At 36.1% G+C, this 26,879-nt stretch overlaps 1 protein-coding gene across 3 annotated transcripts in view; it reads left to right on the forward strand.

Annotated features, from left to right (window-relative positions):
- stxbp6 (syntaxin binding protein 6 (amisyn)) overlaps window positions 1–26,879 on the forward strand; it is a 110,349-nt gene that overhangs the window by 17,018 nt on the left and 66,452 nt on the right. For all 3 annotated transcript variants that reach the window (XM_088002445.1, XM_088002444.1, XM_014971762.2), the window contains exons 3-4: window positions 22,410–22,540; window positions 22,720–22,885. In XM_088002445.1, coding sequence (XP_087858571.1) covers window positions 22,410–22,540; window positions 22,720–22,885 — 297 coding nt within the window. The remainder of the gene's footprint in view (window positions 1–22,409; window positions 22,541–22,719; window positions 22,886–26,879) is intronic.

The raw sequence follows: 26,879 nt of genomic DNA on the forward strand, positions 1-26,879 counted from the left end.
TTGGCATTTCTACCCCCAGCTGCACCCAAACATTTAATCTTTTTAGGAATTCAGTCTCCTCTGCTGTGGCCTCAACAGAAAGACTCCCAAAATAACATTACTACTCAGGAAGTATAATAAAACTAGTTTTTATTTCTCTTTGAAAGTTTTTCTTCTTTCAAATGGTCTTGCATCAATTTTTTCTTTTTAGACGACCGAATGGAAAATATTTTGTGTCCTAGCAGCTGATCAGTTGGTCTTGCTCTGTCACTTGTTCTTTCCAACAGCGCACACACAGAAGCTCACAGCAGGTGTAGATGGTAGATGAAAAGCTCGGGTTCGCTGCATGTCGCCTTTGTTGTGAGTGGGGCTGTGCATACAATGCCTCTCTGTGTGGAAATGGTGAGCCTGTTTCGTCCAGAGTGAAGTATGCGTGTGTGTGTGTGTGTATCCTGGGAATGTTGTGCATACCTCAGTGGTTCTCAAAGCTCACTTCATTGTACTTTTCTGTGCAACACCCAAGCAGTCCATCTTCATGAGCTGCTCCTTCTGCCCACAGCCTTTGAACTCATCTTGGTCACATTCAAAAAAGCTTCTTGGAAAAACACTAGAGAGACTGACGGTGTTTTTGCTCAATGATGCCCTTAACATTATAGGGTGTAACTTCTTACCAAATTGAATTTCCTATTCAAATCACACTGTCAATTTATTGTGGAAAAGCTGAGAAGGTCATCAGCACAAGGCAAAGTGGTAAGCTACAAGCTTTCATAATAAAAGCACTTATCTGAGTTCTTAGAACATGTCAGGAATAAATAAAATATTGTAACAAGTTGAAATTCACAGTCTTTTAGTGGTTTTACTATTTTTCTCAGTTGCACAATATTACTTACAGAGCTGAGCAAATTAAGCAGGGTACATAAACCTGAGTTGGCACTCACTCTGACTCCCCTAAAGATCTGCTATTGGATCGATAACCAAAATATGCAGTATCGCGCAGCTCTAATTTGAGCTTTGCCCTCTGTGAGAAAAAGCCAGTCTAATAACGACCTTCTTGTGGCTCGGTGAATTTGCATCATTGCCAATTCCTTCTCGAATTTTTTACCCACTTGTTGCCATTTTGTGTCTTTAAATAAGATGATTTGAGCATAGGATTGGTAGGTTTAATTTCAAAGTCAGGAGGTGATGAGTTGTTTCTACATTACTACTGCAATGTTAAGAACTCCAAGTTATTCTCTTTATTTATTGCTTAGACCACTTTGTTCTGTGATTCAATTCAAGATTACCCACAAATGTGTGCTAAAAATTAAACTCAGTAGTGAAAAGGAGTTGTATCTGTTTTATTTGTCGTATATTTATTTCTTACAGACATCTTCCATTCTTGGTTTTTTTTTTTTTTTTGTCTATTTAAAACCGCACTCAGAATTTATATTTTCAACAGAAACTTTAGGGTAAGTCTCTCATTGTAATCTAATTGTTTCTGCTGTTAGGGCAATGTGTTGGGAATTTACAAAACTCTTCAGGTCCCGTAAGCGAGACAGATGTTACTGTTAAAAATGGAAAAAGAAAGGAGATGAGCACAGAGGCAAAGCAGACAAAATAAAGGAATGCACAATAAAAAAAAATTAAAAACAAAATAAATATTGTCAGACCTAGTGAACAAGATGCTTACATTATATTCTAGTAAAATATACATGTGGTAGAGTTCAGTTGTTTACATTCCTCTGGTAGGAGTTGGGTGTGTGGTAAATTTCCCATGGGGACATATTTCTGAAATTTTGTAAGAGTAAACAATACTTTGAGTGCAATGGATCGAATGTGTAGCAAAACCCCCTTTTAAAAAAAAATAATTAAAAGACATATTCACAATCTTATGCACAATAAATGTTCAACTACAAGATGGTATTCTTGTTCACTCAAACACATCATGACATGTGGTTTAGACGTATTTGATTAGACAGACCGTTTCCTTTTGATTTCTATGCAAGGGTGTGTGCTAGTTTCTGAATGCAGTGGAAGTGTTGTCCACACAATTACAGCAGGAAATGGCCTGGGTAAATGAGGTATTGTTACCATTAGGGAAGTAATATTCTGAGAACAACATCACTCCATACATGTTTTGATCCAGGGTGTTTGTCCTTCATATGTATTACTTCACCAACACTCCGCAGACCTGCACTGGAAAAAAGAATGGCGTTGTTTCCAGCTGTTGTTTTTGTGTTAACAAAGCTTGTTCCCCACATCCTTCCTCTCATCTGAGCTGCATTATGTAGAGGAAGAAAGATAGAAGAGATATCAAACGAGTGACCCTAGATAATGAAGAGCACATGCTTCGTCAGCCATTCAGACGTAAAATTGTAAATCAGCTTTATTTGACTTAATTGCCTGTAAAATTTATTTCACCTAAAATCCCAATTATCCTAAAACGGTATCAACCCAACTGATGCACACAGAAGCTGCAACAAATCAGTCCATAAATCACAGTTTGTGAAATAAAGTTGAATGGCATGTGAAATGAATATTAAACATGTTTACCAAAATGTATCTATTACTTTATTCAAATTTTTATTTTATTAATGATAATATCAAGGCAACTCCTTTAATAAGCATTGTTCAGGTGTAGTTCTGAGCCGTTTTGACATACAAACTACCTTCAGGTCCTAAAGGTTTGGGGCCAGTTCAATTTTTATAGTTAAAAACAAAAAGCCCTGAGTACAATTACATTAAGTCTGCAGAGGAAAGAACTCTTCAACCATAATGAAATGCTATTTGTATAATACCTTGGTAATGAGAAATCTTTTAAATAGGCTATCTAATATTATTAAACCTGTTATATATTGCCTCACTTTAATAATATATTTCAGCTGTTGGCTTTCAGAGCACGTTCAACACATTGAGCAATGTGTTGAACACATTGAACACATTTTGTTGATTGGTTCAATACCTATCCCTGTGGTTGGACTTCATTAAATTTAATTTATGAACTAAATAGTTTTGATGTGTGTGTTTGTCATCAACATCTGGTGTGAATTTAATGTTAATATCTCCAGTCAGAAGAATATTTACAGAGAAAGAAGTGGACATGAGTGGACATAAGTCTTGCATTACAGTGTGAAGACAGCCAGGAGTAATTTTAGAAATAAAAGATCAGAATATACATTTATTTTTGACACACAGACCACCAAGGTGTCATGCACATTCAGTTTTGATTTTATTTTATTTTTTTTAAATCTCCAGTACATCTCCACTACATTTTTAATATCCCAGTGAGAATGAAACTTGGCCTCTGTGAACTAGGAGAGTCAGGATGTGAGCGACGCTGAGATCTAATGAAACAATAGGCTCAGTTGGCTGCTTGGAGTTCTTTGTTCTATTTATTCTTTGTTCAGTCACATCACACTATCTGTTGGCTAATTTCAAACGGGTCATTGTAGCCTCTTACTTTTAATATAGTTATGTTATGTTTGGTCTGATAAAACTAGAATGCCTGCAAAAGGTAGCTGTAAAACAAATGTGGCTGGAATGTTTTCTGTAAATACATATTTCATTGAAATGACTTGCATTTCAATATATGTGGAAATGTAAAGTGAGTCATTCCCATAATATTTTATTGTAAAAATGTAACTGGATTTTAGCAGTAATGTAATCTTGATACCTTTTGAAAAGTAAGAATACAACTTTATACAGATTTTTACCACTTCCTATTTTCTTTTTTTTTCTTTTTTTTTTGGCACATGTTCAAAACTTGGATTTTTTGTTACATATTGAAAGTTTCTAAAGAAAAACAGATTTGAGTCTGACATGAGAGTTTGGCAGGGATTCAAAGTTTTTATCTACAGATTTTGCCTGTAAATTAGCTTAACGTGGACTCAATACACAGCAAAAAAAAAAAAAAAATCCTTAGTTGCATATTGGAGGTAAATTAGGACAACTGTTTAGTTTTCAGTGCGCAGTATGTAATGACCTGGAGGATACCCTGAGGAAGCACTGGGTCATAAGGAGGAGAGACATGACTGTAAATGGGAGGGAAGTCCCAAGTGTTCTCACTTTCTGAATTTACTGGAAAGAAGTCAGGTCTGATATGGAAAAGGAGGCAGCGAGTGTTCCTGATCTTTAAACTGTTATTGCTAATGATTTAGAAATTACTTTACATAGCTTAAATATCTTGAATAGTTTCTTTTTGCTACAGGATCAAAATGTCTTCACACACTATTGGCGTTTTGTGTTGCCCTTATTTACAGTTACATTGACATAAAAAGTTATAATGGGCTTCAATTTCTTAAGTGCTGGTTTTCCACCAGGATCCTTCCATCTACTGCTGCCAAAATATGTTTTCCTAAGTCATGTGATACAAGGTGCACAATTTAAAATATATGTGATCTCTTCTGGCAATAAAAACTCTACAACAATTTTACTAAGTGTTGAGACCTCTGGTTACTTGGTAAAATCGATTAGACAGAAATACTTAGGCTTCTGAAACAGAAACAAAATCAATATTTTGTTTCTGTTTCATTGTTTTTATCTTTTGTTTCCTTAAAATCCATTTTTAATTTCCGTTGTAATGATTAAACTGTTTGGTTTAACCACTGCTCAGGTTGGGAAACCAAATCTGTACTGAAACATTTTTATTGGTGGGGATATTCTCAATAGGAGGAGGAACTTTTTGTATTTAGAGAAATAACCTCTGATTTAATGAAACTTATATTGAAGTGTTTGGCCAAAATGTCCACTGCTACATTTGGATAAAAAAAAAAAATAAAAAAATCTTACATGCCTGTGTAATGTTATGGGGCTGCTTTGCTGCAGGAGGGAGTGGTGCACTGATTTCTTAAGAGAAGATCTTAAGAAATCAGTCAGTTAGTTGAAGTTTGGGGACACACAGGTGTTCTAGGTTTGTGTTTGAGCGAGGGGGCCTGCAAACCTGATTTAGTAAAATCAGTTCTGCCATGTGGAATGACTGGAGCTCCAGGAAACTATTGTCAGAAGCATATAATTGGAAAATATTTAAAATGAACTCTATTGGGTTTTTTTGTGTGTTTGTTTCAGAAAAGGAAAAGTTTAATGAAACAGGTAAAGGTTCATTCTTTGAGTGATTAATGTCACCTGATGCAATTAATTCAGACATGTATCTTGCTGAGCTTGAGGATTTTTTTTTCTGTCATTTTAAAACCACTTGAATTGATTCTGAAGAGAGGCACATAGATTTGCTGACCTAGTGTGTCTGCAGTTAACTCTATAAGTCTCTTTTAAGGGCAGGGAGTGGATTTATCTATGGCACAAGAATGGAGAATTCTGCCTTCCAAGCACATCTGAGTCCAGTTGCTGCTGTCTGCAAGAAGACGTGGAGAGCTGTACTGTGAAGTATCTCATTAGTCACTGTTTTTCGTCTTGCAAAAAGAGACACTTAAATTACACCGTGAGGAGTACAGAAGAGGTATTTCTAAAAGCAGATCCTTTGGCTGTCTTTCACGATCACAAGCTTTAAAAAAAAATAGCAGGAAAACGCTAAAAGGATCAGTGGTAAACCAGGATGACGAAAACTGCGAAGATCACATTTGGCTCACAAAATCTTTGATTTACTGGCATTGGTATGAAGATTACGTTTTCATGACTTGCCTAGTTAAAAACATATTTAATTATAGAGCGTTCTGCTAATTTATATTGCACAATTTCACTGGCAATGATTTATTATCTGGTTTAACTTCTAAACTTTGCCTTTAAATTATATTTTATTAATGTTTAACAAAGCCCAAAACAATGTGCTGCCAAGTGTTGCTGACTCCAAAGTCAAAGATGCTATTTTTTTTTTTTTTTTCCATAAATGCTAAAATTGTAGACCCTTCATGTAAATCAGTTAATACAACCATGTACAGCACGGCACATTGTGGTGACATCCTGTTTCCCAGGCTCATTTGTTTATACACCATTACAGATTAAAAACGGCTGATGCAGTGCTTTTGCATTAGCTTTTCCTCTGTTTTTACTGCAAGCAGGTCAAATTACTGCCATGTGCTAGTGCGGCGTTGGTTTCCTAAATTCACATGCTGCTATTAAATTTAACCCCTTATCTGTCACGAGGACGCTGGTGTCCTCATAGACTCGTTCGATGACATGCAAGTGTTTTTGAAGTGATAGTTAAGGGGCTTTAAAAAGATAAGTTTGACTAAAAATTGTCTTGTAAGACAAGAGAAACAAAGAAGCAAATTATTATTTTTCTTACTGTAGCCAGTGTTTAACTTGTCTTTCGAATTCATTCTGAGAATTCGAATGAAGACTTGACATGAACAGCCTTTATTAGAAATGTCGATAGCATCAAGTCTTGGGTGGTTTTAATGTCTAAGTAACGCTTGTCATATTATTTTAGTGTTAGTATTATTATTTTTTTGTTCTTGTCGTTCACTTTGCTACGTTCCTAACCCGATTATATAGATTTTTCTTGGCTGGGCTCTTGGAATAAACTGATAAAAATTGGAACGGGGTGTATTTTGCAGTCTAAAACCACAACTCCCTAAAACTTTGATCTGCACTTTTTTTTCTTTTTCTGTGATGGTTCATCCTTTTCTTCCACCCATGCATTCTTACGTACTTCACTTTTACAGCTTTGAACTTGCTGGAGCTATCAGTATTTGAATGCAGTATGTCACCTCTCCCCTTCCCTCATGCAATTCTTTCTTAGTTGTTTTTCTGTCGTACTGGAAAGCTGGAGTCTTTGATGTAAAACCAAGAAACTGGAATGCACATCTCCTTTTCATTGTCCTCGCAACAGGTCATGTTTTAATTATGAATCTGTTATTATTATAAATGGAGATTATCCTGAATATGATCCGTTTCATTAAAAACGTAGTAAGAGGTGATGCAAAGTCTCAATGTTTTTGCTTGCATTTCTAAAGCACATCATTGCAACCAACACATGTGCTTTTCATAAAGAGCTCTCTAATGCTGTACCTGCAGCATTTGCTTTGATTTGACTTTGTTTTTTTTTATCTCCCTGCAAGAGATGGCGAACTTGCATCATTTTTGTTGATGTGCAGTTGAATTCAAAAGCCAAAACATCACATGCTTAAAATAAAATAGAAATTATTATTATTGCTATTCTTTTACACAAAGTACATCAACCTCTCAAGAAGAAACATCATCACTAGGATTGTCTACTTGGCTCAGCAACCAGAAGCATGTCAATAAGTCTGGCTTTCATCCAGCGGTGGATCGACTGTGCATGAAGTATTACCGCACGTCGCTGTTTAAACAGTGTGCATAATCAATTGTAATTCAGTATCTGCAACGAGCAATACGTTTCAATGTACATGTCTTGATATTTACGGGATTTCTTTTAGATTTGCCAGGTCTGTAATATTTTCTCCTTGTTATTGCTGCCTTAAAATTGAGCGCTGAGAGGGTAAAATTTAATGGTAACACAGACAAATAATTGTGTTCCAATTAGCTTCAGTTACACTGGTTTATGTACAGTGACACAGATCGATGCATGTGGGAAAGCTTTTATCTGAACACAGTGATGTTCTTCGTCCTGTTGGCCTCACTAAGGGATACAATCAGGCATATATTTGAATCAGTGTGGAGAAAAGAGGTGGAAGAAGTTGGAGGCAGTGATCCTGGCTGTTAAATCAATTCGCCTAAAAAAATAAGCAAATATTTAAAATAAGAGCTCAGTATTTAATGGGGGTGGGAGGATGCTTTTCCCTATGGCTCCACTTTAATCTGAGAAATACACTGCTTAGTCATAAACAACCAATCAGAGCCAGGAAGAGGATCTCAGAGCTGTCAGTCACCCTCAATCACCATCAAAACACAGCAGCATGATCAGATGTTTCCCCTTGTATCTAGAAAATAACAATATAGGCAAACAGTGTGTATCCAAGTTCTTTAGGCCTCCAAACATGAGTCGGTAACGTAACTCTGAGGTGAGGGCTCTCCATTAGAAAATGACGGATGGCTTCTCTGGACCTCATCAGAAGTAATGTAGATCTTGCTTCAGTCTGTAATGATGAATAAAGAGCTCAGCTATAAAATGAAGGTTTCCAGTTATCTTTCGGTCCGACTTCCAATCCATACCTTTGATCATGAAATGGGGATCTTGGTTGAAAGTACAACATCCCAGATTCAAGTGACTGAAGTGAGTTTTATCCATGGGGTGGCTTGGCTCAGCTTTAGAAACGCAGATAAAAGCTTCTTCATCTGGGGGGCAGACGATAATCAAAAGAAGTCATTTGAGCTGGTTAAAGCGTTTGATCTCCTTTTTAGAGGTTTTCAGATCATGTCCCACTGTGAGAGGACCCCAAGGCAGACCTTGAACTCTCTGGTGACAGTATATTTCGTTTCTGCCCTTTCAACAACTTGGATCTCTCAGAATGAGAATTGAGTGTCTCTGGGGAGAGGCATGTTTGACATTTCCTCCTGAAACTTTTATCCCTCGTGACATTAAGCGAGTGGTTCTCACCTGCTTGGGCTTCGGACCAATCATCCCCCCTTACAGACAAGCCACAAACCCATCAAGAAGAAAATTAATATTTTGTTGCTTTTTGAAGCATTAATTATAGGGCTGAACAATTAGAAATGGTTGTTTTTGTCAGATTTTGTTGCTCTTTTCAGGGAAAAACGCAGGAAATAAATGTAAAATATTTGCTTTTAAGCTGAAATTGCGTATCTAGCTGAGAATCATCCTATTGAAACTGACAAAACATCAGCAGTAGCCATTTTTATCAATACTCTAGAGAAAAAGTGTAATTTAAAAGCATTTGAGTTTCAACGTTTTGTATAACACTAAAGTCATAAACCTCAATTTGTAGTTATTATTTGGAGAACTGAGCATGGTTTTGCTCCCACTAAGAGAATACAATTTTCAAAAACAGGTATGCGTTCTTGCTGATGGCTTATGGGAAATTAGTAACTGAAAGAAAGCACTGAATAAAGTCTGACTAATTTTTGAATACAGCTGAGTCACTCCTGATTTGGACAGACTGTAATTGTGTCTCTGTGTGTGTGTTTTTTTTTTATCTATTTAGCATTCAGTCGACTGTCTATGAGACCACTGCATTCAATCTGCTATTAGTATTTTAAGAATAATGGCAAGTTGGAGATTTTAGATGCACATCGATATTACTCTTGTCAGTGGACTCCATCTTATATGCTTTGGTTTCGTCAGTCTTTTTTAGGCTCACACTGGAGGATGGCCAGTTCTGTTGGTGATTTATAATTAACCAAGAGCAACTTCAGGATAAACAGATCTTTGCTAAGATATTTCACAACTAATTTGTAAAAAAAAAGTACATAATTTAATTTCCCTTTAACTAACGATATACTATTTTACAAAACTAACCTGTTGTTCACCAGCTTTGTCACACGATTGAAGTTGGAACACCTCCAGTGCACGTCTTGATATTTTTCCTTAAAACAATATATTTTCTAATTATTTCCGTGTGTTTGTGTGCGTGTTAAGCTACATTATACTTCATCTCTAAACTGCACCCAAAGCAGGAGAAGGAACTGCCAGTTTTATGAATCTGTGAATTTACGCGACTGCCCTTAGCAATGTTTATTGTAGAAACTCATCTCGTTACAACACTAAAAAGACCGTACAGTTCAGCCATCTTGGTGTGTAAGAGTGTTTTATGTTCACTGGACCTGCACACTTGATGACCTCAGTGACTCACCACATGAAAGCTGAGACATGTAGCAATAAATATGGATTCCTGTCTCTCAAATTAATGACAGAAGAATGTTGTATTTTCTGCCATTTCCGTCTGCTTTGCTGCTGCATTACACCCTCTGGGATATACAATGTAATAGTCAACTGTATTGTAAGGCGGTTAATCATAAAGTAATATGTGAATCAGACCTTGGTACTTGTGCATAAAAAATACATAGATCCTCAGTTTGATCACCTCATTTCATAAGCTGGCTTCCCCCCGCCCCCTTCTCACTGGACAACTGTATTGTGCTCTTTGCTTTTGTTATCTCAGGCCATTCTTACAGAGGAACATTAAATGGAGTTTAGTGTGTCTATGACTGGCATGCATGCTAATTGTGGTAATGAAGGTCACCCAGAGGACCAGCTGGAGTCCCTCTCTGTGTCTTCAACACTCTCTGTAGGGAAGTCGCTGCTTGGCTCATTTCTCACCAGGATATCAAAAAAACACCATATGCTCCCCACCTACATCTTCACACCTCTCTTAGGCCTGCCGCTGGGCAGTTCAATCACGGAGCTCAAAGCCAGTGAAGATCTGTGGCGTCCAGTGAGGTGCGCTATCCAAAATAAGGTTAAATCAGTTACAAGTGTCCTGACATGTCGAGGCATTAGAAAAAAAAGCTTAGTGCTTGAAACTGTGCAAATTTCTTCTTGGCTTGTTAACAAAATGTGACTACGGTTATGTTAAAAGTGGGAAAAACTCTCTTACTGTGAGAATATTTGCATTATGTATTTCTGAGCTATGCTTTTACATTTACAGAAATGCCTTACGAGGATGTGCTGAGGCAAAGCTTGATATAAATGCCTAATATTTTTAATCATAGTGTCAATCACTTACGTCATCAGTCATATACAATGACTTCTTGAAGAGTTCGACGTTTTCAACAGCCTTTAAGCTTGGTGTGCATTATTGACAGTCCTGCCATATTTGCAGATCCATCTAAGTGTGCTGTGAATCATGTCATGTAATGACTTTTATAAGCTGTGAAACTAATTTCTTAGTTGCAACTTTAATTGTGTGGACTTCACGTATATCTGAAACGTGGTCATAATGCTAGAGTGCTGTGCTTCCTCTTCTGAAGATGCTTTCCTGATTCAACACTGAACTACTAATTCTGGTTTGGATCCTCTTGCATCTTTTCCCTAGTAAGTTGGTAAAATTTTCATTTTTGTCATGAGACGCACCAAGCAGTTGACTAGTGACAGGAATCATCTGATTTTTAGTTGGATTTGCTCTGCTAAGTGACCTGTTGTAAAGTAAACAATCAGATTGTCTACTGATTGTGTGGAATAGTTTCGTGTCCCAGAGTTAGAGAAATCAGAGAAATACGTAGAGTGGTGTATATTTATTTTAGCTCTTGTGGCCCTATTGGTCTTTGACAGTAGTGACACAGTAAGTGAGCAGAGAGAGAAGGAGGGAAACATACAGCAAAGGTCTCGAGATCAGACATCTGAACCGGACAGCTGCGTCACAGACTAATAGTTTCCATATTTTGGTTGTCTCTCTACTCTGCCTCATGTCCCCACTCCATTTAGAATTGAAAATTAGATTTGGACTAACTTATGAGTAGCTTCACACAAAAAAAAAAAAAAAAAAAATGGATCAGATATTGGCCACATAATTCTGATCTTTAATTTTTATTTATAATTTCAGTTGTTTTTTGATTAAACTCTCTTCTAGAGAACCTTTGGTACAAAGACAAATATTACCCAGAGTTTTGTGTTTCAATCTGTATGAAAAAGCAGGAGTTGCAGCTGTGTGAGATGCATGTCTATGTTAACTCATTTTCATTGGTACAAAGTTCATTTAAACAGCTTTTGTGAAATGATTGCGAAAAAAAAAAAAATCCATCAATTTTCCTCGAAAGTAATAGATGTTGTTGAACCTCTGTGTCAACATGGAGACCGCTTAAGTGGAAAATGAAAATGCTAGAAAACTTAACATTTTCTAAAACTGAGAAAATGTTAGTTTTCTGCAACCAAAGCAGGTGCTGGTGTAACACCTGCAGCAGCTTTGGTTGCAGGTGTTACAAGCCAGCTCTATGTGATGTGATATCTTAATGTTTAGCCCCTGTATGGCCACAAAGGTTAGACAGGATATAGACTGGCAACTTGGCATCTCACTCTCTCCAGGCGTCTGCGTGACTGAACAGGCCTGGTGACAGTCGACTGCAGGGGCTCTATTGGGAACGGCTAAGACCTCCTCTGTCAAGCCAGTATGGGATGTGCTCTGGTATTTTACATTAAGGGCAGGGCTTAGCATCCCAGCTGGCTCCACGACAAAGCTTCAGCACATGCTGTGTATTAGCGAGAAGTCTAGCTTAAGTGAGACATTTTCGTTTTGTTAGAAATGTTATTGTACTTTTGTTTTTATGTCGAATCATAAGAAATAAAAGCATTATCCTTAACATTCTTAAATGGCAAGTTTTACTGGTGATTGTAAAAAAATAAATAAGATTTGGTTGGTAAAATAGTTAAAGCTGTCTGTTTTGTTCCCCCTTTAGGCCAAGGATGTAAAAAGGAGAAAAAACATTACAGTATAATATCAATCTTATAATCGCCAGCTGTTTTCCTTCTATGTGGGACATAATTCATGAAAAGACCAGATGGAAACCCAGGCAGGGAACAAGTGAAACGTTTCCATCCTGTTTATGAATCATCCTGACAGAGCAGCGATGCGCACCCCTCAGTGACACCGTTTCCATGTACATTTTGTACATACAACCACAAATCCAATGTGTTTGGATTTTATGCCATTGACCAACATAAAGTATTGCATAATTGTGATGCTAAGCAAAGGATGGATGGTTTTCAATTATTTTTAAAAAGTAAACGTATAATAAATTGACATGCCTTTTTAACTAGCCCATTGTACGCCGTCAAATAAAACCCAGTGCAGCCAGTTGCCTTTAGAAGATAGCGAATAGTGTCCATCTATTTATAATTTATTCTCTGTATGGATACAGATGTTCCATTAAGCCCTGCGTAATTTAGACAGTATTCACAAACAAACAGGATCATCAAGACCAAGGAACACAGCAGGTCATGGGCGCGAGCACATCATCTGGTTAGATAAGAGGAAAATGGAAATATGTGAAGCGGATAATTAACTCTGCACATCACTCTGAACACACCATCCCTATGATGAAACATGGCTGTGACAGCTTGCCGGGGGGCTGCTTTCCTTCAGCAGGGACAGTAAGCATTGATGAAATGATGGATGGAACTACATGCAGAAAAGTTCTGTAAGATAAACTGATGAAGGCTGCCAAAAAGCAGCAGAATAACAAACCCAAACTTACAGTAAGAGCTAGTAAAAGGGTTTGAATATTTTAGAATTGCCCAGTCAAAGGTGAGACCTAAATCCAATGTAAGAATCTGTTATAATACTTGAAAAATTATGTTCACAAATCCTCTTCATCTAATCTGACTGAGTTAGAGCACTTTTTTCTAAACATTGCACATCAATCTCTAGATGTGCAAAGTTGCTAAAGACCTACTCCCAAAGTCCTGCACTTGTTATATGCATAATTAGGTGCTTCTACAAAGAATTGATTCTAGGACTCTGGATACAAATACACACCACATATAAATATAACAATTTAAAGTTATATTTGTGAACAGAAGTCCATAATTTCATAACCATCCAGTTCTAGTTTCTAATTTATTTCCCCTTGGAGAAACACTTATTAGAGCACTTCAGCACTATGTGGTATGTTTTCAATCTCCCAAGCATTTTTTGATAATAATCCCAGTCTTTCATAAAACAGCAGTTAAAACAAAAGAAAAACTAGAACCCAATTCCTGCATTTTTAGTAACTTTTGTCTTGCTTTTGAGACTAAGACTTTGATGTTTGTGCCAAGATCAGATCATCTGCATATTATGTTTTGTCTTCTTTCTTCATATCTAAGATGCCACGTTTATCAAAAAGTACAGGAGCTTGTGTAAAATCCTGGCTTTAGTTCTTTCCATAGATTTTCTATTGATTTTAGGTCGGGTGATTGGCTGGAGCACTTTATTTACTTTCTCTGAGACCAACTGAGACTTCCCTTGGCTGTGTGTTTGGGATCAATGTCTTCCTGAAATATCCAACCTGATATTGTAACATCTATATATATGCATTTTAAAAACAAACATCCATTACACAAATTACAAAATAAATAAAAAAATAATCTTAAGAACATATAATAAAAAGACAAAGTTATATTAACGTACATGGTGGGAAAATAATTCCATCAATTCAAGTAAATTTCTCATATATCGCTCCATGTTTAAATCTCAGGTGGTTGCACAGATCTGTGGAGTTGCTGAGTTGTCCACAGTCCACCGATCAATACCGCACACTGTGTTATTGATCTGTGTCATCTCTTACAAGCCAAAGTTTTCCCACATAAATAAACTGACTTGACCTTGTTTTGTTTTGTTTTTCACTTTCCTCCTTTGCTATTTCATTACTTTACAGTTTTATTAAATGTATTTATAGTATAGTTAACCTGGAGTTTTGGAGGGTTTTTTTTTTGTGTGCGTGTGTGTTGCAAATGGCATAAAAGTAATATTTTGCAGTTAAACTAAAATAAAGCAACAGATTGAAAGGGCACATCAGTTCATTAGTCTCACTCTGGCAATCTTGGAAACCCTCTACATAATTGGAGTCCTTCTTGTCAGACTCTGATGAATTAAGTGTTCACAATATGGCTGCAGAAGCATATTGTCAGGGTGCACTTGCTTCATCCTCCAGGTGGCATAATACTGGATGATTAGGCCTAGTGTCCCTCAGCATATCGGTACACCTGATCAACTGAGAATGGCTGCTATCGTGAGGGGAAAACGCCTCTGCAGATTTTTTTTTTTCTTCTGTAGCTAGAGGATTGCACTGCCATGAGCCACCACCTTTCAGTGAACACAGCTCCTGTAAAGTGGTTTCCCCTCTGAGGAACACAATATTCAGATTCTCAATATTGACAAAGCTGATATTAGTTATCTGTGTGTGTGATGTCTGTATAAAACACACACTGTTGTAGGGTGCCCTATTTTTTTTTTATATGACATTTTAAACACTTGAAGCATAGTGCAATCCAGTATCCAGTAACTGTTTTGACACTTATTTTGTGCTCAGACAGAAGAATAACACACATTGATTAGAAACATATGAGCCATTTATAAATTATATGACGAGTAGTTTTTGTTAGGGTTTGTTTATGTTCTGCTGACAGATTTTATTCTGCTAAACCATTTCAAGGAGAAAATGGATGGGACGGGAAATGAAATTTATTTACCTAAAATCTAATGCTTTCATTTTCTGACCTAATATGAAATTCACTGTAAGAATCCAAGATATAGGTATCAGTTTTTACTTTGGAAAGTTACTGAAAACAAGCTTAAACAATGAGCTAAAACTCTGGCTTTTTCATGTGCTCACATATTCACCACATAATAAATATAGCACATAACATTTTCTTTGAATTATATGGAACTTTGGAAAAACATTTAATTTAAACCACGTTCTGAAAAGCCATGCTATCCAAGTGGCTTTAACTTGAAGTGAACTTTAATAAAGTCTGTGTTGTAGAAGAGACTTGAATGGCTTGTTCACAGGATTTGTCCCTTTAATGTGTTGTCCTTGAGTGAGTGTTATAATTGGATGAATAACAGATGTGACAGGAGGCGAAATGCAGCTACAGCCGTATGTAGTGAACAGCTCATTTAGCTTTGGAAGTTGTGTGTTTAAAGCAGCTCTGAGAAAAGGATTGATGCGAATTTCAAAGGATGAAGACGCCTCACACACTTTTGAATATATTAGCTGGGCACAACGTAGTTATATGTTATAAAGAATGTGAATCCTTTCCTTCCCTCTGGAGATTTCCAAAAGGCTGCCTATACGTCCAGATTGCAAATGTTTTATAAAAAACAGAGTGATATTACTGTCCTCTGTTATGTCTCCCTATTGTCTGATGAAGCCTTACTCTCTCTCACTTTGTTGCAGCCTGAATGAACCAGGCTGTAACAGCAGACATGCCACAAGACATTATAGAAAATACTATAATTTGTTTAGTTTTTTAATATTGTCTTCAATCTTGAACTTCCTCTGATTACATTTGTTTATTTGCAATACTACAAATGGAAAAGTGAGTTTTTTCTTCTTGGTACTCATGTCTGCCTGCAGAGTCAAGGCAGGCCACTTTTGGATTATTTTCTTTGTCCACCAGTCAATTTTGTGGTCCATCTCCAGTTGGTCACTATTCTAAGTCAGTGGTGTCTGTATCTGGTCTTTGGGTAGCTTTTTGATCCCTGTCCTACGGTTGTTGTTTACAATGACAAATGTCCTCCATTATTCAATTGGTGCCTTGCCACTGCATGGTAACCATCCTGCCTACCAAACTCCACAAACACAACAGTTTCAGTGTTTTCCATCCCATGAATGACCTTTGTTTTAGAATGCTGATTGCTAGCCTGGCCTGTGCTGTGGTTTGTTGCGCTGCCAACCTTTTCTCTGAAGATAAAGGTTTCTCAGCCTTTATCTTCTGTGTAAATGTAAATAACAGTGAGTGTTGTAGAGAGATGCTGTGGGACTAGGATGTGACATCATAGACAGCTTTCGCTTATTAAATCACACTCGTGGCAAAATTAATTGAAAACTTACCAGATTTTCATTTATTATGTTGTATTATACTGACCTGAGCAAATTCAAAAACAAGTTTTCAGATTTATTTTGTGCACAAGGATGATGATAATGGATTTTTAATCTATCCTTTGATAACATTTATATTTCATAATGAGAGGAGGTCTTCTCGTCAAGCCAAACACCAGGACATTTCTTTGCTGTGGAGCACTTAGCTTCCATTAGTTCCTTCTGCTTTCATAATAATATGTAAATGGATTTTAATGCGTCAAACTTGGCCCTGGCCCTTATAACTTGCTATCCTTTTATAACCGTCTGCTTCTCTGTGTGTGTTTTTGTCCCACTCAAATGAGATTACCATGGTGACTGCATTTATTCAATAATGGAGTGAAGAACATATCTGCTGTTAAAGGAAGTGGCTTGATTTTCTTTTTTTTGTTGTTGTTGTTGCAAGAGGTCCTGAAGATGTCTGCAGTAATAGTTGCTTTCAGGAAACAGCTTAACCTTTTCCCAGTGATCTAACAAGGTGTTATTGACCTTTAACCACAAATGACACAATGACAGAGAGAAATGTTTGTGCCAACATGACTTTTGCGAAACTTGGAGAGGCAGATGTGCCTTAATTTAACTTTTGAATTTTACTTTCTCGGGTGAGTCTTGGCCAAGCAATCAATCAGCAGCAGTATGGTTATGGTATTTCTCATCACCATACTTTACGATTATGAGACAAAGGCATCTCAGTTTAATTTACTTTTTATTAAAATTCTTTATCAAAAATCCACGGAAAATTATCAAATAGCAGAGCAACAACAAGCTTTTCTCATAATGTTGACCAATTTTTTGAACATTATCTTTAGCAATGTGCTGCAAGTCTTGAATAGGAAGGCCTTTATGCCATTACCCAAATTTTGAGCGTCTCCCACAGATTAACACAATTGTATCAAAACTCTTTCTGGGTCCAGTGGGAAGAAACATGTTTGTAAAATTAAAAGATTACTATAGAAGGATTACCTAACTTTGGGGCTAACTATGCCATGCTAACTTTTTTGCACACCCACAAATGTAAAAGGGCTCCGTATCACAAGATTGTAAATTACTTTAAAAGACCACTTTGAAGTCAATTGCAGTGGTGTGCAATTTAATATTTCAAATGGAAAATATTTGATTTGGATGGTTGGCATTGTTAACAGCCGTCCCTGTTTTTGTCTTCTGTGAAGTATATTGATCTTTATTTTAACTGGGATTTCCAAACAACTTCAAACGCCTCACATGTCTCGCAACAGAATTTCAAATGAGATATCTCTATGACATTTAGCTTTCTCTTATTTGCTGGTTCCAAATTAGGATTGGTCAAATATAAAATCTGCTCATTCTGTTTACAAACAGATTTCTCTGTGCATCTATGATGACCATTGTTTGTTTTTTTTGTTGTTGTTGCTTTTTTCCAGCTAAGGTGTAACTATCAATGTATGAATTGCTAATGATGGTGGTGTTAAATAAACGATCACAACACATAAGACAGTATTTGGTGGTACTATGCAAGCATGAGGGTCTTTTTAATTATTTCCCACGTAGGTGGTCCTTCAAGCAGAATTTGCCTTCATGGTGTCAATTTCATCTGATATCTCACATTTCCATCTTAACCACCAGAACTGTGATAACAATTTCTTGAGCGTTAGCTGATCCAGGGAACGTTTCCTCTATGATGTCTGCAGTCTGTACATGGTTCCCTTTCAGCTGCAGCGCTCACACACAGTAAAGAATAACAAGAGATAATTCAGTGCAGGATTTGAGTGTGTGTCACCATGAGAGTATGAGAAAGGGGAAGAAAGGAACACCAACATAGCCTTTCTTGGACAGCCAGCCCACATAGGAACAATATGTTTGGCTGCCTTTCAGTCACTTTAAGCTTAAGTTTTCCTTTTTTTTTCATTCTGTGTTTATCTTTGATCCTTTACTCATACTTTATTGTAATAAATCAATAACGGGTGCATCATAGTAAAATTTGAAATTAGTCAGGTTTTAAAAGAGAAGCGTGAAATCACGTTAAAATAAAGTACTCCCATTTTCAAATCCAGTAGCTTATGTATCGGGATGAAAATAATCAGTTTTTTAACAGATTGAAAATGTGTCTAAACCTAATTTTCAAATTGGATAAAAGCCCACAGCAGACTTTATGCTGGCATTGTTGATTAAAAAAAGATTAAACCAAAGACATGGAAAGAAAAGGAGCATCAATGTATTGTGAATTAAATGAATTTCTTTTAAATAATTAAACATCAGCGTGAGCCACCTCTAAAAAAACACAGGAGTTTGTTGTCAAGTGTAAACTGACACAATGACAAAAAGGAAAGACCTCAGCAATAACTTCCATTGTTGTTGCCAAGCGAGCTAGTCAGGGCTTAGCTTAATATAAACTTCTGAAATTATCAGACAATTATATATATTCTTTTTAGCATCAGAACGCTGGGTTACAGCCAACGGACACACTTTGGCAGGCCCTGTTTAAATTTCTTCAGAAATGTTCTAGTATAATATTGTTTCTAGAATTTTCTTTTCACACCGACGGCATCAATTGATCTCAATTTGCCGTCAGAGCAACTCGGAAGTTACATTTTTGTAGAGGTTGGCTGAACATTTTCTTCTTGCTTGATTGCTATTTCAATAAAGCCTTAGAATGTTCAGTAATTGTGTTAATATTCAAGGGAGATGCCCTGACAAGAAGGCGGTGAACAGCTGATTATGAAATTGATTTGAGAGCCTCAGAGGTGTCTGACAGCTTCAATAAGACGTTTGTGTTGATGTGTCAACAGTTTAACTCCGTGGCCTTGAGACGTTTCGTCTTCCACGGATCCGCTGACGCAGTTCGGTGATCTGGTCTTAGTAGAATGTTTTAAATTTAATTTTTTTAAATTTCCCCTCACGATAGTAGCCATTCTCAGTTGATCAGGTGTACTGATATGCTGAGGGACACTAGGCCTAATTTAATAAAAAAAAAAAAAAAAAAAAAAGACTAAAAGCCACAAAGTAGTTTGACTGACTTAAAAAATGTGCAAATGACACAGATTGGTTTAATATAAATCTCACATTTCTTATAAAGTGTGGTTGACACAATTTTTCTCATATTTGGAGTAATTCTGAATCAGGTAGTTTTGAGTAGTTTTGAAAGGTTTAAAAATGTCGTTGGTCCAGGATGTCGGTCAAACGTGCTGCTGAAAATTATCCCTGCCGAGACAAGAAGATGGTGAAATCAACATCCGATCACTTTGGGTGTCGTATTCTGTACTTTTGCCCTGCTGTGATTGGCTGCTTACTTTAGTTCACAGCACAATTAACAACTGTGGAAAAGTGTGACTGGACGTTAGAAAAACCTTTGGATTTACTTGAAGAGTCCTGTCCATAATGTTTGCTCACTTCCCTTGTGTCTCATGAAACATTTATAAGGTAAAAGACACATTGCGAAGTTTTCACTGCTCTACCATCTGTAAAATGTAAGGCTGAGATTTTCAGATACTTTTTTTTTCTCCATAAGTTGATCAGAATAATTTAGCAGTGACAGTCTGTTTACTTAAAAGAAGTGTTATGTACTTGCTTAAAAAGTAGTTTTGATGGTGTTTTGTAAAATATTATATATATGACACGGCTACAATGGTGCAGTGACCAGTGCAGTCTCTTACATTAAATACCAGAGTGAAGGATGTAAAATGCTAAGCAGGATTTGTTTGTGGCTCCCAGGCTGTATGCAATGACTGATGTACTGCCAAAAGAACTGCACTAAATTTTGAAAGTACTTTTTAATATTTATTTTATAATTTGTGCAAGAAAAATCATCCATCTGCTGTGATTTGAAATGTCTGTTCCTTATGGATGGATAAATCACAAAGCTATGTCATTAAATTAAAAAGTTGTATTTATTTCTTTTTACATCTTAACATAAAAATTAATCTGGAGAGAAACTAACTGATTTGAGGTATCAGTTAGTTTGGTTACCATGTTTGTGCCTAAATTAAATTGCGCATTTGCAGATAACTTAAAACCTTGTGCTTTACCTGAATCCAAGGCCGCTTTCTCCTTTGTCGGCATATAAAGTTGTTATACATTTATGAAATCTAGTCATTTTTTGTTCATATCAGAGTTTACTTGATAAATTTCAACTATCAGTTTGTTACTTATTAAATAAAACCTCATTGCACTTTCTGTTAAATCAGTTTGGCTGAAGAATATAGGATAAAGCCTGTCATGGATTTTTTTTTTTTTTTTTGACTGTAGATAGTCTTCTGTCCTTCAACCCAGTGGTTGATTGGACCCTACTGTCAACATCTTTATGCAATCTTCTCATTCCTAAAGCTATTAGTCATCAGTGTCACCGCCGCCAGGATCACTGATCGTTGACTTCATTTCTCTCTTTGCTGCCGCTGTTTGGATGAGGAAACAATGAGTGATTCCTTCTATAATTCTGTCTGTCGGTGTGTTTGTACGCCTGTTTCCTTCCACTGTACCTCCAGCATTAACTGCAGCTGTCAAAATGGATACTCTGAACACAACCATACATCTCTTGAGCTGTAGGAGTTTCTTTCAGCCCTACCTTTGTAAGACATTCCTCAATATGGGTGCAGTGCACCCTGAGTGAATTGAGTCGCAGCTAGAGGAAAAATAAATAATACCCGACATCTGTTAGTGATGTTTTCTTTTTTTTTTTTTTTGATGTTGTGATAAGAAACGACAGAAAACCTTGTATCAGAGATAACGTAATTACACATGTCTTGTTCCTGGTCTGGGGTGAAAAGATTAACACATACCAAATTAAAGCAATCAATCCCTAGTCTGGTCCTCGAGATATACTTTTCATGCATTCTTTACTCTGCAGAACTTAAATTATTGGAATTTAATTATTAATAAAAATATTAATATCTGTATGTGGAAATGATGTATAAAGCTGGAGTACAGAAAGTTGATGTGCAGCATCCTGTAAGTAAGTTTACTGTAGGATGTTTGATCAGACAAATAAATCAGATGGTTGTCGTGAGGTTAATTGAGTTGTTCATTGTTAATGATCTCTTGTTTTGCTGTAAGCTGAATAATGTATTTAATATTTTTTACTCTATAATATATTTCATGCTTACCACTTTCTTACTCATAGGAAAAAAAACAAGAATAATACCTTCAACAAGCAAGTTAGATCTAAAAAAGGTTAAAATACTTCACAGTTTTGAGAAAGAAAGGGATACTGTAAATTGTATGATTAATTTGGAGTGTGTCAAACAAAATTTCTTCAAGGTCTCTCAGTCAAATTCAGATTTGTGATCATGTCATGCGGTTATCCAGTCCATCACTGCTTCCCTTAAGGTCACTGCTTGGTAGGTTTTCTATGTCTTAATGATGTTTAGGTGTCATCTTTTTCTGTCAGCCATACTCTCTCCCTGCTGATTCCTATCTCTGCTATTCTTTCTGTTTTCATGTCCTTTGTTTTCAAGCTATATTTCTTACTGTTACTGTCCTGATGTTTTGTCTTCCTTCCACTGACTTATAATTTTAGTTTTTTGGTTTTGCAGTTTGTTATACTTTTTTAAAAGTCATACACAACTCTCCAGAAAAGTTTTTTTTCTTTGATTTTATTTATGTTTTATTCATTTCATTCTTACTACCTTAGCATTATTGTGGATCTGTCTTTAATAATAAAAAAATAAAAGTGTATTTTAGGCAAATAACTGTTCTGCATTGCTTTCCAATGCATTTGACACTGTAGGATGCAAAATGTGATTACCAGATAAGCCAAGCTGCCACAGATCATTTGGACATGTCAATATATATATATATATATATATATATATATATATATATATAATATATATAGACCTTTCTGCTCACACATTATGTAAATGACACATGTAGCTAACTGTTCAACACAACTTCAACTCAAGTATTGTAGTAAAGACCCCTTAGTTTTCCCCCTGATTTTTTAAAAATGGTGGAATCTCTGCTGCATAATTTTGTCAAGTATAGATATTTTATTAGGTTATTGGTCTAGATTTTTGCTTGCTAGTTGTTGTATCTTTAATACATAATTATTATTATTATTATTTTTTTTTTTTTTACTTTTGTTTCCACAGTGACAAACAAGAAACCATCCCATGTATCCCTCACTAAAGTGAAGCAGTTCCAAGGATCATCTGCCTTTGTCAAAAGGTCACAGTGGACAATTGATCAGCTACGGCAGATTAATGGCATCGACTCCAACAAAGTACGTATTTACAACGCCGCCAACAAATAAAGCATTTTACATAAACATAAAACTTCTTACTTGAGCTTTACCTGTAATAATACAAAATGTTTTAATTTGTTTTTGTCTTATTTACTTGTTTTTTCAACAACTCCCCTCTCTAATGTCAAACCTATAACGGTTTACTTGTTTACTCAAAGGACTGTCCAGAATTTGACCTGATGTTTGACAATGGTTTGGACCAGTGGGTTGCCAGTTCAGCAGGAGAGAAGTGCACCTTCATCCAAATTCTTCATCACACCTGCCAGCGCTACTGCTCGGCACGGAAACCAGAGTTCATCAACTGTCAGTCAAAGCTGCTTGGTGGTAAGATATTTCCAAAGTAAAAAAAACAACAACTAATTTTTTAAAATCTAGTCAGAAAACCATGGGCGTATTGTGACAGATTCACGGATGTAACCCTGTGCTGTAAGCCAGAATCCTGTTATGTGTGATGACAACCAGCACCTGGTGTGTATGAAAATGTATGCTTATTACTTGTACGCAGCATCTGTTGTGTGCTCAGTTGATGCTTTGTCAAAAGAGGAAGGCGAAGGAATAGGTCATCTTTGACTAAATGCATTTTTCAAGGTTAAGGTGGTTTTACAGCACAAGCACATCCTTTAATACTTTAAAATTTTAACATTTAATTTCCATCATAACAGTCAGCCAGTTTCATCATTAACGATGCCATTTGTAAAATACTTACCATATTTGATGCAGCATTCCTCTTCTTAATGTAGAATTACACTTTGACATGACTGCTTCTTGCTTTCTCATACTGATACTAAATAAAAGAAACCAGAGAAACAATTTAAAATGATGTCTCCTTTGAGTGTTGCTCAGCAAGTAAAGATGCTTGTTTAAAGCCATTTTAACATATCTTGGTGTTAATTGTTACACTCACGTTGAACACGCTGTTGTTGACGTGATGATGGTGCTTTTTAATACAATTCTGGGTGGTTTTATCAGATTATCCTCAATTCCCATCTCAGAACATCAGTCAGTTTGCCCTATTCATAAAAATAATTTGTTGAAAACTGAATGTCCAAAACCTTCCTGCAAGCTCCGCAAGATTCAGGACTCGGTTATGGGAGAGGTTTGCGGCATTTCTTCCGCTGTTAAGAAATTATTTAATATGCACTGCATTGCAGTGAGGTGAGATGTTGAGGCTGTCATCACTCATCCTCTTACTGCTTTTTATGTTTGTCGTTGTGTGTGGGAACTGACTATCTATCCATTGATGATAAAGCTGCCGTATCTTCCCAACCTTCCTCTACATTGCTTTGACCTCCCTCCTACATTCATGACCATGTCCATATTTAACATTTTTCAGATGACTTTAGTTCATAGTGTGAAACCTGTGTGCGTAGGTGGGGAAGTAGCAGTTTCCCAAAGAGCAAAAACTGTTTAATGCTTTTCAATGAAACATGTTGAGCAAAGTTGCTCTACAACCAGTACATTTGAAAATGATAATTTTCGAAATATTATTTACATTTGTCTTTTTTAAAAATAATAATAATCTGTGCACCAAGCTTGCTTCTTGGTAGACGTCAAACAGTAAATCCAATCTTTGACTGCTAATCTGTCAAAGATTAGCAGCTTTGCTTTCTCTGGATCTGTTCAGCATGACTGATAGAAGAGATGTCTTTAAATCACTCAAATAATGACAAGAAGAATGGGGGGAATCCCAGACTGCTGCCAGTTCTGTCTACTCCAGTTTAAGTCTCACACCAGTGCAAAACAAAAATCATGACGCTGCTCAGGTGTGGGACCCTAACTGTGGATGGGCTCTATCTGCAGAAACACGTGGAAGGACAGGCATTTAGAAATAGCGTGAATATGATTAAATGAATATGATTAAATGCAGCTAAATTGAGTGGAAAGTAATGCAAGACAAGCATCCCTTCACTATTTAAGAAAGAAGAATTGATTTTACACAGTTTAACTTGATTCAGATTCAAATTTCTTTTTGCAAACTAATTTATATAAAAAAAGATCACTATTCAAAATGTGATGCCATTAGCTAGTTATGCAAGAAGCAAAGTCAATATTAATGCATTGTTTGAGACAGTTGTAAGTCTCTTTGTGCCCAGTTTCTCTGTCTTCTTCTGCTGATCTGTGAATGTCTATTTTATCCAGCCTATAAAGATGTCATTAAAGGTTTTATATCCTAGCAGGGAACAAGGACATATTTATTGTCCCACAGCAATGGCAGCCAGCCTCAGATATCTAATTGATTTATAGTAGTGCCACACAGCGAGAAAAAGAGTACACCAGATTTATGCAGCACAGAATATGAAGGCTATAATATCTGTTCATGACCAAACAAATAGCCATGGTCAGATTTGGTGAATATTGTTCTAGTGGAATCTACTTATACAGTAGAAATATATTTGGGCTGATGGCAGAATCTTTATTTATATATGCATTAAAACATATTTTGGTCTCACCTCAGTGATTATTGTAAATAACTTGGACTTCGTTATAAGTTACAAAACACTGGCTATGTGACATGAAGCTTAGAGATTTACAATTTATCATCCAAACATCTTTTTAAATCAGTTGAAGTGGTTTTACTTAACTATATAACTACTTTTATGTACTTGCATGGCATTAATGGAGAACTAAACTTCTAAGTTATTTACCCTTAACTTAATGATGGTAATAATAATAGAACTAATTTAAAAGTAAACAAATCAAACTTGTTTCTGGCTGATGTTTTCTCATCGCAGAAGGCTTAGATACAGTCGTTTACCACTGCAAGGTCTATTTCAACAGAATGAGGAAAGTGCCACATCGTGGTCCTCCTCAAAAACAAGGTAAGCACTGCAAAACAAAAATACGTATCTACTAATAACAGTACGTTGACTTCCCGGTGTCATAAATTATTTTACAGATATGAAAAAAGAAGAATCCCAGTTGTTCGTTTTGGATAGACTAACCTTTTTAAATGTCTACTATCAAAAGAAGGACATGAGACAGGAGTTTTAATGACATGTTTGTAAATCAGCTGTTTAACTGAAAAAGACAACCTTACTGGGGAAAAAGCACAAATGTCTAATAAAAAATCAAAGCCACTGTGATTTGTTCTCTCAGATTAGTTCAGTTGCAGCCATTTGTTTTTCACAATGCTTCATTTAAGCACAAGGACATCTTTCACTTTGCATGTGGCTCTGCAGAAGTCATGCAAATGCTGATAATCAAAGGTTGGGAGCCAAGAACTCACTGCCTTCACCCTTCACTGTCAGACTTTGTGCAGACTCGCTAATAAAAGGCTGTTCAGAGGTAAATCATGATCTGGTGTCCAAGGACAGCACAGTTACAGTCTGCATCCTCACTAATGCTGTTTTCTGTGCTATTGTTTAGATTGTCTCAGACTATGATTTATGCTTTCTTGGGGTAATAATGACAGAAGTTGTGTCATTCCTTTTGCCTGTAACAATCAAAACATTCATCCTGTTTGGAAATGATTGTGTGATAGTGGCATTAATCTGCTGTTTGGAGACGCACCGTAGAGACTGTTTATCAATGCTCATTATCATTAAACAAACTAATTAACCTGTTATTAAATCATTCAGCAGAAGATTATTCAAATCCCCGAAAGGTTCAGATTTAAAGAGATTATGTTTATCTGCTAGGAAATGAGACACAAGTCTCTCAAAAGATTAAACAATGTTGAAAATAAATTAAACATTTTACATTTTATACATGTTGAACATTATTCATGCTCTTCTCAATCATTAGTGGATTTTTTTTTTTTTTACAAAGGGTCGATGTTTGATAGCTTTTTGTTTCCTTCAATAAATCAAATCATCATTTATCAATGGATGTAGGTTATTAACATTTTGTTTGATCTGACATTTAAGTGTGATCAGAATGTTACTTTAAACTTAGAATAGCTTCAAACACCACTTCTTGATTACACAAGTTACAACCTAAAATGTTAAAATGTTGTTTGAATACATTGACAGTCTTAAGGATTTTTTTAAATCTTTGCTTATACAGTTTGTCATTTACAAGATAAACCTGTTTTGATAAAACAAAAGCAAACAAGAAAAAATATATTTTTACATATATGCAAAGTCTGGATGAAGTGTCGCAGAAAATGCCATAGAAAATACACAGGTTCTGAGATTAGAGGAATATTTTGTGCTTGATTAAAAACAAGAATTAAACAGGACTCCTAAAAGACAGTGAATTTACTTTGATGGGGGAAAAAAAAAAAAAAAAAAAAAAAACTTTAGAAGAACCATGGACGAAAACAATTGGAATCAAATTTAGTTGGAGTGGAACGAGGTGTAGCTTGGAGAGATTCCCT

This window comes from Poecilia mexicana, unplaced genomic scaffold (genome assembly GCF_051168715.1).
Source record: "Poecilia mexicana isolate PSO_F unplaced genomic scaffold, ASM5116871v1 scaffold_22, whole genome shotgun sequence".
Taxonomy (NCBI): Eukaryota; Metazoa; Chordata; class Actinopteri; order Cyprinodontiformes; family Poeciliidae; genus Poecilia; species Poecilia mexicana.